The sequence below is a fragment of the Sceloporus undulatus genome, chromosome 10 (genome assembly GCF_019175285.1).
Source record: "Sceloporus undulatus isolate JIND9_A2432 ecotype Alabama chromosome 10, SceUnd_v1.1, whole genome shotgun sequence".
Lineage (NCBI taxonomy): Eukaryota > Metazoa > Chordata > Lepidosauria > Squamata > Phrynosomatidae > Sceloporus > Sceloporus undulatus.
In genome coordinates, this window is record NC_056531.1 from 3,014,632 (window position 1) to 3,031,559 (window position 16,928).

The following is a 16,928-nucleotide window of genomic DNA, read 5'->3' on the forward strand; positions in this document are numbered from 1 at the left end:
TGATAGTGGAAGGTGCCCAGCAGACCTCCACCCAACGCCAAACCACCTCCCCGGTGGATAAGGAAGCCAGGAAGATAGACGCCCTGGCCAAGAAGGCATATGCAGCAGCGGCACTGGCGGCGAAGGCCACTAGTTACACGGCTTGCATGGGAGCGTACGTCCAGACTCTGATGGAGGGCATCTCCCCGATAGTCCCGGATGTTCCCGACGAGGTGCAGAGGACCTTGACCGAGATCAGGGATGAGACCCACTCGATTGGCAGCTGGCTGATCACTGCGGCTAGGAATGTCACGGAATGCGTTGGAAGGGCTATGTCGGCCTCCATCGCGTTGAGAAGACACGCCTGGCTCCGCGGCTCGGACCTCAATCAGAGCGTGAGGTCTACAATCGAGGACATGCCCATCGACGGCTCTGGTTTGTTCCACGCCGACACGGACGAACGGCTCAACAAAAAGTTCCGCATGAAGGCGGCCGCTCGCAAGCGTGGCATGTCCACTCTGGGCCCTTCCTCCTTCCGCAAGTGTCTTCGTCCCTGGCAACACCACCAAGGTCAGTTCCAGAGGTCTCCTTACCAGGAACGTCAGTTCCATCAACAGGGGTCACAGCGGCAGGGCTACCCCCCTCAGCAGTCCTCTTCCTTGGGCCGTCGCAACCAGTCTCGGTACCGAAAGAACCGCCGACAGGAGCCCGACCAGGGGAAGAAAAGGGCATGAAGATCCCTAGCGCACTTCGCCTCCTCTAATTTGTTTTTCCTTGACATCTTGAGGCCCTTTGCCACCACATGGGCCTCCATCTCCTCCGACTCCTGGGTCTTAAACATCGTCCGAAGGGGCTATACCCTCGAGTTCGAAGAGCTCCCGCCCACCGGAGCTTTTATTTCTGCTGCCCCCTCGGGCACCCTTCTCGACGAAGTGCGCTCCCTCCTTCAAAAAGGGGCCATCTCCCCCTTGTCTCCGGATTTGTGGCCCAAAGCCTTTTTCTCCAGATATTTCACGGTTCCAAAGCCAGATGGGGGAATCAGACCCATACTGGATCTACGAGAACTGAACTCTTTTCTAAGATATAGACGTTTTCGCATGGTAACGCTGGCTTCCATTTTGCCTCTGCTCCAGCAGGACCTCTGGTCCGCGACGGTGGACCTGAAGGATGCTTATTTCCACGTCGGGATAAGAGAATCCCATCGCAGGTTCCTCGCCTTCGCCATCGGCTCCGTCGCCTACCACTACAATGTGCTCCCATTCGGCTTGGCCACGGCTCCGCGAGTATTCACGAAGTGCATGGCCCCAGTAGTAGCCTACCTCCATCAGAAGGGATTCAGCGTTTTTCCTTACCTCGACGACTGGCTGCTGACAGCCCCGTCAAGACCGGAGCTCCAGGACGCAATTCATTTTACCCTAAACCTCTTGTCGGAGTTGGGTCTGGTGGTCAACCTGGAGAAGTCCCACTTGACCCCATCCAAGCAGGTCCGTTTCATCGGCTCCGTTCTCGACTCCGAAGAGTCTATGGCCTACCTTCCTCAGAACCGCTTTCAGGCCCTATCAGCCGCAGTGCGCGCCGTTCACTCGCGCAGGAGACTCAAAGCCAGGGACATACAGGTCGCCTTGGGACACATGGCCTCCACGACATTCGTCACCCCATGGGCACGACTGCGCCTCAGGCCTCTTCAGGCATGGTTCCTCTCCGTTTTCAACCCATTGACAGACTCACCAAACAGGTGGCTCACTATACCGAGGGCCGTGACTTCCTCCCTCCGATGGTGGCTAGACTCCCAAAACGTGTGCATAGGTATGCCCTTCGTCCAGCCTCAACCACAAATGACTCTGATGACGGATGCGTCGATGGAAGGCTGGGGTGCACACCTTCGGGACCTATGCGTAAGAGAGAAGTGGTCCCTGCAGGAACGTGCGCTCCACATCAACGCGCTGGAAATGTTGGCGGTCGAGAAGGCTCTGAAAGCATTCGAATCCACCGTTTCAGGCAAGGTGATTCTACTCAGGACCGACAACACAACTGTGATGTACTATGTCAACAAACAGGGAGGCACCAAATCCAGAACTCTCTTAGACATCACGTTAAGGATCTGGGACTGGTGCATCCACAGGTGCATTCTCCTTCAGGCGATTCACCTACCAGGAGAAGAAAACACCCTAGCGGATCAGCTCAGCAGGACATCAACCTGCCACGAGTGGAGGCTTCATCCAGAGACAGTCGGCGACCTATTTTTCAGGTGGGGAGCTCCCCAGGTCGACCTGTTTGCGACAGCCTCCAACAGCCACTGTCCCCAGTTCTGTTCTCGGGTGCGACACGAGAGTCCTCTCGGAGATGCATTTGCCTTCGACTGGTCCCGGGAAACGATCTATGCCTTTCCCCCGTTTCCACTGCTGACCAGGGTGGTGTCCAGGATGTCCAGGGAGAGAGTCGACGCGATCCTCATCACCCCGTGGTGGCCGAGACAGCCGTGGTTTCCGCTGCTTCTACACCTTTCCAACGGCGAGTTTCTCCGGCTGGAACCGAGGCCGGACCTTCTCACCCTCCAAGGGGGGAGGGTTCGGCATCCCGACATCGACTCGTTGCCGATGGTGGCCTGGAGGCTCCTGCATTGACGGCGCTGACACCTTCGGTGCGGAGGGTGATCCGTGCCGCGCATAGGCCTGCGACCCAGAGATCCTATGCCTCAAAATGGAAGAGATTCCTTTCATTCCTTGCTGAAAGGAGTTTGTCGCCGGAGAGCATCACTGTGCCAGTGGTGCTGGACTTCTTGATGTCACTGGTGGATGCGGGGCTGTGCCTTGCTTCCATAAAATGTTACCTGTCTGCTATTTGTTCACATTTTCAATATGATGGTTTGCCTTCCTTTTTCAGGGACCCTCTGGTAAAAAACTTCTTAAAAGGATGTAATAACCTCTACTCCCAGGTTTCTCTCCCTGCCCCGGCTTGGAGCTTGGAGGTTGTGTTGGCTGCCCTCCAGTCCAAGCCCTTTGAGCCCTTGGCCACAACAGACTTAAGACTCTTAACCTGGAAGACTGTTTTCCTGGTGGCCATCACCTCGGCTCGCCGGGCAGGAGAACTTTGTGCCCTACGGAGGGATGAACCTTTCCTCCGGTTCCACAAGGACAAGGTGGTACTCCGGACTGATATCACCTTCCTCCCGAAGGTGGTATCCCTTTTTCACATGTGTCAGGACATTGTGTTGCCGACCTTGGCTTCGAATCCATCGACTATGGAGGAACGCAGCCTCCATATGCTGGACGTCAGGAGAGCCCTGGCTTTCTACCTGGACAGGACTATGGGTTCCAGCCGTTCCGAAAGGCTTTTCCAGTGCTATTCGGAACCAAGGAAGGGTTTGCCGGTGTCGCCCCAGAGACTCTCAAAATGGGTGGCGAGCACCATCCGCCTTTGTTATGAACTGTCGGGGAAGCCGGTACCGGCCAAGGTCCGCTCGCATGCGACCAGGGCGGTCGCAGCATCCTCTGCCTTTTTGGCTGGCATTCCTTTAGATGATGTTTGCAAGGCTGCTGTTTGGTCCCAGCCATTGACTTTTATAAAACATTGTAGACTGGACACCAGGGCAATTCGGGATGCAGCCTTTGGGAGGGCTGTCTTGGTTTCTGGGTTGCATTGATGTCTTATTTTGTGTCATGTGCCTTTGAATTGGTCTATAATGTGCTCACTTGTGTTTGCTTCCAGGGAGACTGGTCTTGCATGACCTTACAATTCCTCCTCAGGTTCTGCAAAGTTATTATTCACTGCAACTGTGGGTTATGTTTGCACAATGCCAATGGGTATGGTCGTGCGTGACCCTACATGCCCTTCTTATGCCTTGCATGTTATGTCTGCATTTGATATGTTGTGCAAAAAACAGGACTGACTCTTTGATGGTTCACAGTTTATTGTTGTAATAAAATTACCTTGGTTTACCATAGCTTGGGTTTCAGGACACTCCCTCCGCCGTATACCTAAGCTTGTCAGTCTAAACCCATTTGTATGATTCGCAGAGACCACGAAGAAGAAGGACAGGTTACTCACCTGTAACGGTATTTCTTCGAGTGGTCATCTGCGAATTCATACAAATCCCGCCCATCCTCCCCTCGGTGTCCTGCTCACTTTGGCTCTGTCTTACATCGCCTACTTGGCGGGAAAAATTTTTGGAACTGGGGAAAAGAGCGGGAACCGGGGCTTTATAGGAGGGGGTGGGGTTACCGCCAAAAAGTTTCTATATGTTGCAAAGTGTACTTTGCCCAGTGATTCTAGAAGTATCCGAACAGCACTGAGCAGGCGCAGTAAAACCCATTTGTATGAATTCGCAGATGACCACTCGAAGAAATACCGTTACAGGTGAGTAACCTGTCCTTCCTCCTCTTCACACTGGGAACTTGCAAGGGCTGGCTCTTAGATCAAGAGCTCCTTTTCATCCTGGAGAGAAGTGACCAGTGGGGTCCCACAGGGCTCTGTCCTGGGCCCAGTGTTATTCAACATCTTCATCAATGACTTGGATGACAGAACTGCGAGCATACTTATCAAATTTGCAGTTGACACCAAATTAGGAGGAATAGCTAATACTCCAGAGGACAGGATCAAAATTCAAAATGACCTGAATAGACTAGAAAGCTGGCCAAAGCTAACTAAATGAAATTCAACAAGGAGAAATGTAAGGTGCTGCACTTAGGGCAGAAAAATAAAATGCACAGATATAGGATGGAGGACACCTGGCTGAATGAGACTACATGTGAAAGGGATGTAGGAGTCCAAGTAGACCACAAGTTGAACATGAGTGAACAGTGCGATGCGGCAGCTAAAAAGGCCAATGCAATTTTAGGCTGCGTCAATAAGAGTATAGTGTCTAGATCAAGAGAAGTAATAGCCCCACTGTATTCTGCTTTGATCAGGCTCCACCTGGAATATTGTGTCCAGTTCTGGGCAAAACAATTCAAAAAGGATGTGCAGAAACTGGAGCAAGTCCAAAGGAGGGCAATTAAAATGGTGAAGGGTCTGGAAACCATGCCCTATGAGGAATGACTTAGGGAGCCTGGAGAAGAGAAGGTTAAGAGGTGATATGATAGCCCTGTTTAAATATTTTAAGGGATGTCATGTTGAGGAGGGAGCAAGCTTGTTTTCTGCTGCTCCAGAGAACAGGACCAGGAACAATGGATGCAAGCTGCAGGAAAAGAGATTCCACCTTAACATTAGGAGGAACTTCCTGACAGTGAGGGCTGTTCGACAGTGGAACACACTCCCTCGGAGTGGAGTCTCCTTCCTTGGAGGTCTTTAAGCAGAGGCTGAATGGTCATCTGTCGGGGATGCTTTGATTGAGAGTTCCTGCATGGCAGGGGGGTTGGACTGGATGGCCCCTGTGGTCTCTTCCAACTCTACGATTCTGTGATTCTAAGACTTCCAATTCTTGACCATCCTCCTATTTGATGCGTCCTACCATTTACAGTCATTCTTAAAAACTTGCTGTGTTTGTTGTTACTTTGGCATACTCTTTTTAAAAAAAAACTTTGAAGAGCCCTGGCTAGCAGTATACTCTGGCTTTGCTTCGCGAACGAAGATTCAGGAAGGACTCATCCCGCGCTTTGTACAAGCGTATTGGTTGACTAAAAAGGCCAATCCAGGACAAACAGGTCCGGTTGCAGTATACACAGCCTTATTAATAACTCCATGCTATCCAATGTAGTTCATTGGGAAGAGCTGAGTGCAGCATTTTTTTGTACTTAGCTCTTCACATTTTGTCCCTGAGGCTTTTCAGCCCAAACTCCTGTCAGAAGTTAGAATCAAACTCTACAATGGCACATAGGCATGCACTGAAAATGTATCTTTCTTTTGCACCTTTTTGAATGGTTATGGGGAGCTCTCTTAACCTCTTCCCTTTGCTTTTTTTCCAGGTGATGTCAATGGATGAGTATGACATTGTCCATCTAGAACATGAAACCCTTGTGCTGGTGGTCACAAGCACCTTTGGCAATGGAGATCCACCTGAGAATGGCGAGGTACGAGTCATTATTCACCTTGTTCTTTGTAACAGAGCCATGCTTGATAGCTAGGCCTAGCACCCTTTTAATTTCTCATAGTGCTTCCACAGGACTGCCCTTGGTGGCTGGGGCTTCTGGAAGCTATAGTCCAAAAGAGTAACTTACCAAAGTTAGGTATGGCAGCCACCAGAGTACCTAGGCCAAGGATCTTCATAGCCCTGGAGCTAGAGTACAGCTGTGGAGAAAAATAAGGACATTGTCCATCCCAAAAAAAATAATAATCTGCCCCCATGAAATTTTCCATTTCCATATTTCCAGCATTGCAGATGTAAAAAATAATTTACATTTGGAACTCTTATACTAATTATGTTTGCACTTCCTTGGTAGCTTTGCCGACACCTTTTCTTTGGATGCTTCAACTGTATTTCTAAATATTCTGTTGCTCAACTTAAGTTACTGCAATTCTAAAAATCTGGGGATTGAAGGAAGATTTCACTGATGGGCAAAATTCTTATGAGGGGGCAATGACCTCATCCTAAATTGGAGATAGGTTGTACAAACGTGGAAAGGGCCTTTCCCCACACCCCAGGCTAGAACTGTTTTTTATGGTTTGTGGGTTTTTTTTAAACCAGATGGTAATTGATGTACCTGCTTCCTATTTTGTTTTCTCTTGGGTCCAGAAATTTGGCTGTGCCCTGATGGAAATGAAGAATCCCAACTCCAACCTGGAAGAGAGCAGGTAACTGTGACCCTGCAGCAGTATACGGCAGGGGTAATACAGCCCTCGGTAGTCTCATTTTTCACTTATTTTTTCTTCGACCACATATGCCTACTCACAGATCCCTGGCTTGTCCCAGAAGACAGTCAGCTCCTTTTGGATTCCCAAAGGCATGGCTGTAGGATGCTTCGAGCCTCCATCTAGGATCCCTCCAAACCAGGACATTAATTCCCAATAATGGCATGGTATATTGGTCTTCATGTTGGAAAAAGACTCTGAAAGGCGAGGGCTCAAATCCCCACTCAGCTATGGAAACACACTAGGTGACCCTTTGGGCAAGTCACACTCTCTCAGCCCCAGAGCACGGCAAAGGCAACCTCCCTCTGAACAAATCTTGCCAAGAAAACCCAGTGATGGTTTTGCCTTAAGGTCACCATAGGTTAAAATTGACTTGAAGGCACATAACAAGATAGCTACCAAGAAGTCCCCAGCTTCTGATACATAAAGGTGTCCTGTAAGGGTGGGCAACTTCAGTTGGTCAGAGGGCCAATGTTGCCACTGCAAACCATGCCACCCAGCAGTCCCCAGGAGTGCAAAGTAGCTGTTTGGGATGAGAAATATTTCCTGACCGTCAAACCATTTTTGCTTCCAAGGCATTTGAAGTTTAGCTGACCTCTGTATGTTTTATTGCTTCTGTTGCTTTTATTCATCTTGAAGTTATATTTGGAATTTTTGTTGCCTGGGCTTTTTTTAAAGGTAGGTTTGTATAACATCTTGGCATCCATATGGATGACAGGTGGTTTTAAAAAGAGATATATGTGTGTGTATGTTTTAAAATGCTGGCCCTTATCCAAAAAGTCCAAATCAGCAAATATAATCCCCTTCTCTGATTTTTTTAAATCTTTACAACAAACCTGCAAGTTATTTCATGCACTGAGTAAATGTGTCTGACCCAGCTCACCCAGAGTCCAGAGTCCAGGATGTGATTTGATTCAGAATAAAAGGAAGTTTGTTTGACGTAGAGCCTGGAAATGTTGCTTTTTTAGACTACACTGCACAGAATCTTGCCAAGAAAACCCCATGATAGGTTCGCCTTAGGGTTGCTGTAAGTCAGAAATGACTTGAAGGCACACAACAACAACAGCAGCAACAAGCCTAGAATTCCCCAAGCCATCATATTGAAGGAAAGCACATATTTGTGAAAATAATGTACTAAAATGCATTATAACCAAGAAAGTGTGCACAAATTTTCAGGATGATTTCCTTTTTTAAACAAAATTGCCAAATGATGGAGAAATAGGATGGAACAAATGTAAGATTGGGAAAATAAGAAGATGAGAGAAACTGAAAATGACAGATAGATGCCTTTATTTTAACTTATCTTTCACAGATCTAAGGACCACAATGGTTGTGATGTAAAAGCAAATCTTGATGAGGAAAATTAAGGAAGTGCTGTCTCTGCTCTATCACAGTTTGATACTAAAGGAAATGATGGAATAGTGCAATGTTAGACCGCTTAGTCCTGATTCCACTAGAAAACAAATAGCAAAGTGCTAGTTTGAAACTGTCTCTGCAGTGTCTCCATTCTGCTTTCCCCGTCAATTGTTTTTAAGCTTAGCAATTACACCAGGTGATCGCTAGATGTCAGGCTCTTGCTACTACTGTACTTAGTAACAATTTCTGACAGTCTTGGACCTTCTCTAGTTCTTTGCTTCCTCACCCACCTTAGGGTCAAATCAGATGTGTGATATGCGGCAGAAAATGTGTGCTTGGACCTCCTAACTCTCTGCTAAGAAGTTTTAAAGCAGCCTCTTTCCGGGGGGGAATCAGAATACAAGTGCTGCAAACTGGGTGTCCTAAAGTTTAGTCCTGTGTGCTGTTTTCCTGGAGTACCAGTGACTTTCCCCCACAGACTGCTGTTACCCCATGGAGGCAGGGCAATGGGGTGGAGGGTGGGGGATACAAGCACAATAAAGGTCCATGTGCTCCTCTGCCCCCATGAGTCAAATAGTAGCTTAAAAGCAATGGACAGTCTACAAACATTTGCCTTCTGAAGCTGAGTTGGTTGGGTGACACAGGCCTTTTCAGTGGTATGATACCTGGATTGTGAAAACTTTTCCCTATGGAGGCTCAGTTGGTCTCTTTACTGGCTGTGGGGTGGATGTGGAAAATAATATTATTGACTATTGTAATAGTAGTAGTTGTAGTAGGAGCAGGAGCAATAGTGTGGCAAGTTTCAAGGGTTCAAAGTGCTTCCTATGCATTATCTAGTGATGATGTCTATATCACCCCTGTAAGATATTATTATGTCTCATACTGCAGCTGAAAGGACTCAACCAGAGAGAAAACTTAGCTTGCCTATGGCCACCTTGTATATTTATGGCAAGGGTCAGATTCAGACCCAGAACCCTAATATGTAGCTCAGTCACTCAGCTTCTATGCTACTTATCTTATATCTGCTTACATGGAAGCTTGTCATGCCTCTCTGATTAGGTTTGCTTGTTTTTCTCACTGCTGTTGGGAGTAATTTTATTTGACACTGCAATCTTCTCTGCTTTTTTTTTAATGCTTGTTGCTGTTGGTTATGATTTCATGTTTCCATGACTGTCGTTTGTCTTATAACTGTAAGGTGGGATAGACATGTTTCAAAATACAACAAAGCAATCCTGTTTGTTTCTGCTCCGAAGCAAGCCCCAGTGCATTCAACGTTGTTTTCTTCCATGTAAGCAGATATAGGATAGCAGCCTAATTTGGGACAGGAAATGATGCAGAATGAAGTGGAGAGCACTATAGTTCTTTATCTCTCCCTTCCCACTGCCGTGAATGAACTGAAAGCCTTACCATAATTGCTTAAAAATTAAACTGTTAAAAGTGGGGAGATCCATTTGCAGATTTTGTTTGTGTGTACTTTGCCTGTAAGGTTCCAAGCAAGTCCTTACTTAACATTTCCAGAGAGGAAAATGGGGTGATTGAGTGTGGAGATGTAGTACCAACCATGTAGTACAGTCACTCATTATGGTCATTCGCATAGCTACTAATGGGTTTCAATTGCCCATTGAAGAACAAGCTAAAATACTTTGCTTTACAACAGGGATAGCACACAGCAAAATAGTGTTGCTGGAAAAATCCATCCCCCCACCCCCTTCATTGGCAACCATGAGTGTTGAAACTAAACACAGAGGCTTCTGTTCTACCTCCCAGAAATTCTAATTCTGCTTCAATCCTATTTTCAGGAGCTACAAAGTACGTTTCAACAGCGTCTCCTCGTATTCAGATGCTCGGAAATCCTCAACTGATGGGCCGGAAGACAGGGATAACTTTGAGAGCACTGGTCCTTTGGCCAATGTCAGGTGATCAGAGAGGGCTGAGGTGGGACAGAGGTGTGCTGTTTTGGGATTGAATTCTGAAGGTCGTGGACATACATAATCCAAGGGACAAAACTGCAGTCCTCTTGGCATGAGTATCTTGGAGTTGTGGACACCATGTCAAGTAGTGCGGTAGTCAGTGCTTCTCATAACAGTCCCCATAGCCAAGCTCCTAAGAAGACTCCAAGCATAAAGGTAGCTGTGTTGATCCATAACAACCTGTCCTAGCACTTTTCAGCTCTGTCAGGAGCAAGTCTTTTGTAATGCTAATGGGTCTTAATTGCCAATCCAAAATCAAGCTAGCCAAAGTAATATGCATTCCAATAATAATAATAATAATAATAATAATAATAATTTATTTATTTATTTATTTATTTATATTTTCCCACCTCTCCCAGATGGATCAAGGTGGGATTACAGTCCTCTAAAACACATACATCAATAATAAAATACATATAAAAATACAGTTAATCTTAAAAGCTAACTCATTGTCAAGTGGTAATGCAGTAGATTCATAGAATGGTCTGAAGGTGTCTCTTACACAAGGTCAGGTGGTTAAGCTCGCCGGAAGAGATCCATTTTAAGTGCCTTCTTAAATGCCTCCAAGGAGGTAATAAGACGGATCTCTCCCAGAAGACCGAATAGGTCAAAACAGTATATTACTGCTGGTAAAATTCATCCCCTTTCTGCAAGTTAAGCTTAGAAGAAACAGGGAGGTTGAGAGGGGGCAGATATATAACATCCACTTATCAAGAATTCCTGCCTAGTCCAACTATGCCACTAAGCTTATTGTAACATCCGGCCTCTGGAAAGACAAAAAAAAAAAAAAAAATCTCCTTCCTTGCACATGGCCTTCCAGGAAAGCAAAGATAACTCCCTTTGGCTCTGCTTATCCACTAGCCACTTGCAGCCACCTCTCTGTCTGCTTGCTTGCTTGCAGATTCTCCGTCTTTGGTCTCGGGTCACGGGCGTACCCCCACTTCTGCGCCTTTGCTCGTGCTGTGGACACACTCTTGGAGGAGCTGGGAGGGGAGCGTATCCTGAGGATGGGTGAGGGAGATGAACTCTGTGGACAGGAGGAATCCTTCCGGACATGGGCCAAGAAGGTCTTCAAGGTAGCCTGCTTCCTTTTTGCCTCTTGGGGGACAAGTTGTGTTTTCGAACATGATGTCTCAGCCAGAGGGCCAGCCTTTAATACTGTGTAGCTATTGTTTCAGTCAGCATGTTCCAGAAGGGGTGAAACTATCTAAGATGGGCCCTCCATCTACTCTTCTTCAAGCTAAACCTGACCCAGTTTCCTCCACCACTGACCACATCACAGAATTTTCATGTGGAATTAAAAATCAGTCAGTCTCAGATTAAGGAACAAACCAGCAAAAACAAATTAAAGTTTGAACCAGTTTTTAAAAAGTGACACTGATGACAAATAGACGGATTCATCCATTTCTACCCAAAACCCATTGTGCTTGCTCCATGTCTGGCTGTGCCACTCACACAGTGCTTTTCCTAATCTCACCCCTGTTCACTATTGTGGAGACGAGGGAAAATCCTACCTAGGGCACAGGGGTGTTTTGCTTGGTCCTGAACCCCTCATATTTCCTGCAGGCAGCATGTGATGTGTTCTGTGTGGGCGATGATGTCAACATTGAGATGGCCAACAACTCCCTTATCAGCAATGACCGGAGCTGGAAACGGAGCAAGTTCCGCCTGACGTATGTGGCTGAGGCTCCTGAATTGACACAAGGTATTGTTATCCTGGCCCCCCCCCCCCACTTCCCGGCACCACCTTCCTTCGGTGGTCCTCATCCTAGTCCCTAACCATGCCTGCAACGTTAGAACAGGGTTGGGTGAAGTGTAGTCCATAGGCCATATATATATCCTGTGCTCCCGCTTTTGTGGCCCTAGAAGCCCCCACTGGTTCCCCGAAGCCCCCAACCCCCCTGTCTATTTTTTTAAAACTCAGTTGCAACTTTTGCCCTGCCTCCATGCAGGAAACCCTTGGCATGTGTGAAAAGACATGAAAGTACCCCATCAAGCAACCCAGAACCCACAGTACCCCCCAACCATTTCATTTTTCCTCTGCAGAAGGTGATGTTGCATTACTTGGGCTTACCATGCACAGCCCTTGAAAGTGGGGGACTGCCAAGGGAATTGGCCTCTGGTCCCCATTGACTTGCCCCTCCAAGATTTGGACCATAGATGGACAATTGTGGCCTTCTAGATGTGTTGGGGCTACAGGTCCCTAGCCAGAATGGTCAGCGATGAGGGATTGTGGGAGTTGTGCCAGTAATATCTGGAAGGCCATGGTTTCCCAGCCCTGTTTTAGACCTAGTTGGTGTAAGCAATGGGAGAGATACTTTTAAGGAAGGGGACAGAAGCAGAGTTACCTCCCTGCCACCTGCTTGGATGACAAAAGCCCACCAGAGCTTTGGTAATATTGAAGCGACTGAACTATAAGACTGCCTTTCAGCAATATGAACCTATGCTTGACTGCTCAGAAATAAGGCACATTCACATTGAGTTCAGCGGGGCCTAATCACAGTTATGTATGTATAGGATTGCAGCCTACCTGGCTACATTTATGGCTGTGTGCTGACATGATATAAACATGGGTCTTTTCATAGCATTTTCCCAAGGCTTTCCTAGCACTTGGAAGCAGTGCATTTCAAGTAACGTTAGCTGAAACACATTACTTTTAGAGGTAAATGGGGGCATAATGGTGGCCCTTTTGCAAAATAACCTAACTGGTGATGTTTTTACTTGTGGGAGTGGAGATGAGTAACAGCTACTCATTGTTTTCAGAACATTGTGTGCAAGGGTCACTTTGGGACATTTTTATATTTTATTGTGTTTTTAAAATAATTATTTTAAATTAAAAAGTTAATGCATTACAGGTAACTTCATAAAGTCACAAATAAGGAGTAATTTGTTTTGTTTCATTTTTTTAAAGTAATGAAATACATTTACCTTTAAAAATAACATTCCATGCTGGATTAAGTACAGTATAAGCAATACAGCTCTCTCACTGCCAGTGAGGTGATAGAACGGCAAATCCCAGGCCAGTAGAGCATGTATAGTGTGAAACAGACATCTCTTCCCCGTTCTCCCATTGATCTGGAATTGGCTTCCCCATGATGCAGTGTGGTTCCATTGCTTACAGACATTCTCTTTCAACTCCCAGGCTTATACAGCATTCATAAAAAAAGAGTCTTTGCAGCCCGTCTTCTGAACCGTCAGAATCTACAAAGCCCAAAATCCAGGTAAGGAACTGCAGACCCCACGGGAGCTTTTTAACAGTGTGCATATCTACTCAGAAATAAACTATATTGTCTTCAGTGCAAAGCCCGATACTCCTGGGGGAATTTTTACTACACAGTTGGTACACAGCAGTAAGTAATAATAATAATAATAGTAAATTTTATTTATATACCACTTTTCCAAAAAGATCAAAGCGGTTTACATAGAGTTTAAAACCAATTACAAAAACATCATAAAATAGATAAAACCAAGAGCACTAAATACAATATACAATCTAAAAACAGTCATTCAATCAATCAATAGGGTGAGGTAGAGAGTCAGTGAGATCAGAGTACACGACTTCATTTTCCAGGGGGGAAGGCTTGACAGAAGAGGAAGGTTTTAAGCCTCTTTTTAAATGTTTCCAGGGGGGTGATAAGACGGAGCTCATCGGGAAGACTATTCCAGATTTGTGGGGCTGCTACTGAGAAGGCCATCTGGGAAGTAATAACATATTTAGAAGGTGGAATTTCCAACAAGTTCTTCCCGGTTGTTCTGAGTGTGCGGGGCGGATTATATGGGGAGATGCAGTCCCTCAAGTAACTCGGGCCCAAGCCATGAGACCTGGTAGTTCAGACTGACTCCATCTAGCCCAATATCAGAACTTAGAGAAGTTACTTTTTTCACTACAACTTCCAGAATTCCCCAGTTATAACTGGCTATAGAATTGTAGTCCAGAAAAGTAACATTTCAAAGTTTTGTTCGATATCTTATTTGCTACAATTATCAGCCAGATGCTGCTGGGATGCCTACAATCAAGGATGGAACTCAATAGTAACAGTAGTAGTAGTAGTAGTAGTAGTGTGCCCTCAAGTCCAGTGAAACAATAGGCTTCCAGTCCAGGTCAAGTCTCCAACATTTACATTTGAATAATGATATCTGGCATGCCTGCATGTTACATAAAAATGTAATACAGTGGTACCCCGGGATACGAATGCGCCGCCTTACGAAATTTCCGGGTTACGAAAAAAAATCAATTAAAAAAACTGTTCCGGGTTACGAAAGCGGCGGCGGAACGAATTAATTTCGTAACCCGGGGTACCTCTGTAGCTAGTTTGACCCTGAGAATAAGTGGAACCTGGTTGATAATTCAGTATATAATAGTGGCATCTGAACATGGTGATTTTTTTTTACATGTGACCCATGTCTGATACAGTTCTGAAACACCTACATGTATATTTACTGTGATATGCAAGAGCTATGTTCTATGCCAAGTACTTTTATTGCTAGTATAAAGTTATTGGAAGTGTTGATTGGAAACTGACTGGAACATTCTTAACCTTCCTGTTCCCTTTAGCCGCTCCACAATCTTTCTGAGGCTCCACACCAATGGGCACCAGGAGCTGCATTATGAACCCGGAGACCACTTGGGTGTTTTCCCAGGCAACCATGAAGATCTGGTCAATGCCTTGATTGAACGGGTGGAAGATGCACCTCCCACCAACCAGCTGGTGAAGGTGGAACTGTTGGAAGAAAGGAGTACAGCTTTAGGTAACAAGGGCGGGCAGTTTTCAAAGTTACTTGTTGTATCATTCATAATGGTGTAACCTTTAAAGACAACTATTTTTGCTGCTGGAGCATCTTAGTTGCATCCCTTAACACCTGGGCAAAGTTGTTGTTGATGATGGTGATCTGTGCCTTTGAGTAATTTCTGACTTATGGCAGCCCTCAGGCAAAACTATCACTGGGGTTTCTTGGCAAGGTTTATTTAGAGGGGGTTTGCCATGGACTTTCTCTGAAGCTGAGAGGACTTGCCCAGGATCACCCAGTGGGTTGACTAAGTGGGGATTCAAACCCTGGTTTCCCAGAGCCCTAGTCCAACACTCAAACAACTATGCCACATTGGCTCTCTTAACATCTTTATTAGGACTGGCCAAAACACTTTAAAACTGTGATTCTACAAGCATATTTAAGCTAGATCTTCTGTCTATGCAGGTGTGGGAAACATGTGGCTAGAGAATTTAAGCCTATGCACACTTTTCAAGATGGACGGGACATTGGAAATCATCTAGTCCAGTGTTTCCCTACCTTTGCCTCCTCCATTTGTTTTGGACTTCAGATCCCAAACAACCAGGAATTATGGGAGCTGAAGTCCAAAACATCTGGAGGACCAAAGGTTGGGATCTACTGCTCTAGTCCAATCCTACTCACAGTAATCTTGAGCCTTCAGTATCCGTGACAGACAGCCATCCAGTCACTGCTTAAATGAATATCTCCAGTTTCTAATAGTTCACTTGTTCTGGTTAGGGCCTGCCCAAGCCATTTTGCTAGCCAAGACAAAGAACTGACTTTATTATTTGAATGTTTCATCAACAGTGACAGTGGGAGATTATCCTCTGCTGTGCCCAAAGGGAACAGGCTGGCTTTGAGGCTCAGGACAACCTACGTAGCACATATTTCTTTCCTCAAACACCCTGCTGCTTCCTCCCAATGTCTTCTACCTGAAGTGACCAGCACACTTTGCCTAATGGCAGAGCAACTCTGATACTGTTGTGACATTGAAGATGAACTGGGTTCTGTCCCCACAGGTGTCATCAGCAACTGGACAGATGAGAACCGCATTCCACCCTGTACCATCTTCCAGGCATTCAAATATTATCTGGATATAACCACCCCTCCCACACCGATCCTGTTGCAACAGTTTGCCTTATTGGCCACCAGTGACAAAGAGAAGAAGCGCCTTCAAATTCTTAGCAAGGTAAGCAGAGTCAGAAGGGCAGTGGAAGATTGTGATGAGAAACCTACCTCTCTCCCAGCCCCATTGCACTTTCTTAATCTTTACAAAGTGACTGATGATTAATGCCCTATCACATTCTGCCATGTGTGGTAAAATGTTAGACCCCCAGTATAGAGAGCTTGGATAGTAGGATTCTTCTTTTCAGGATCAGTTCCAGAACTGTGTCTCGGGGACAGAAATAATCAAAGCATTTAACCCTTTACTGAGAATTTTTGGGTGCATGGAGTGTGCACCCAACAGCAATTGGTAAATACACCAAGGTCATTTTGCTGATGGTTGTAATATCATCAAAGCTGCAAGTTAGATGGGACAACAGATGACAATCCCCAGAGGTGCCTGCTATCTAGCATGATGAATATACAGCCCTTCTGATGGGAAATGTAGTTCAACAACATCTTGAAGGCCAAACATTCTCTTTCTTTACACAAGTGCAAGCAGAATGCTGGACTAACCTAGTGCACTTCTTCTCTCATACAGGGTCTGCAGGAATATGAAGAGTGGAAATGGTCTAAAAACCCCACAATGGTTGAAGTGCTGGAAGAGTTCCCATCTGTACAGATGCCCTCCACCCTCCTACTGACTCAGCTCCCATTGCTCCAGCCTCGCTACTATTCCATCAGCTCTTCCCCTTACATGTACCCTGATGAGGTCCACCTCACAGTAGCTGTGGTCTCCTATCGCACCAGAGGTATATATATTTAAAAGCTATCTGTGGACTTGAAAGTTGAGCATGGGGATCAAACTGTGCCCAGATCTAAGATGTTACTTCTTGTTTATTGAAATATAACTTTATCAGGCCTCAGTGAGCCAGGATTAGTACTTGAAGTTCAGCTGTTGTGCCA

At 46.1% G+C, this 16,928-nt stretch overlaps 2 protein-coding genes across 5 annotated transcripts in view; both read left to right on the forward strand.

Moving 5' to 3' along the window:
- NOS1 (nitric oxide synthase 1) overlaps positions 1-16,928 on the forward strand; it is a 135,568-nt gene that overhangs the window by 108,879 nt on the left and 9,761 nt on the right. For all 4 annotated transcript variants that reach the window (XM_042441771.1, XM_042441768.1, XM_042441770.1 and 1 more), the window contains 9 exons: positions 5,883-5,987; positions 6,650-6,708; positions 9,921-10,037; positions 10,993-11,167; positions 11,658-11,796; positions 13,234-13,312; positions 14,647-14,840; positions 15,878-16,047; positions 16,564-16,774. In XM_042441771.1, the coding sequence (XP_042297705.1) occupies positions 5,883-5,987; positions 6,650-6,708; positions 9,921-10,037; positions 10,993-11,167; positions 11,658-11,796; positions 13,234-13,312; positions 14,647-14,840; positions 15,878-16,047; positions 16,564-16,774 (1,249 nt within the window). The remainder of the gene's footprint in view (positions 1-5,882; positions 5,988-6,649; positions 6,709-9,920; positions 10,038-10,992; positions 11,168-11,657; positions 11,797-13,233; positions 13,313-14,646; positions 14,841-15,877; positions 16,048-16,563; positions 16,775-16,928) is intronic.
- On the forward strand, positions 1,547-3,922 carry LOC121916539. Its single transcript, XM_042441772.1, has 2 exons — positions 1,547-2,207; positions 2,244-3,922. Exons 1-2 carry the CDS (start codon positions 1,637-1,639, stop codon positions 3,620-3,622), a joined length of 1,950 nt encoding a protein of 649 aa, XP_042297706.1. The 5' UTR covers positions 1,547-1,636; the 3' UTR covers positions 3,623-3,922.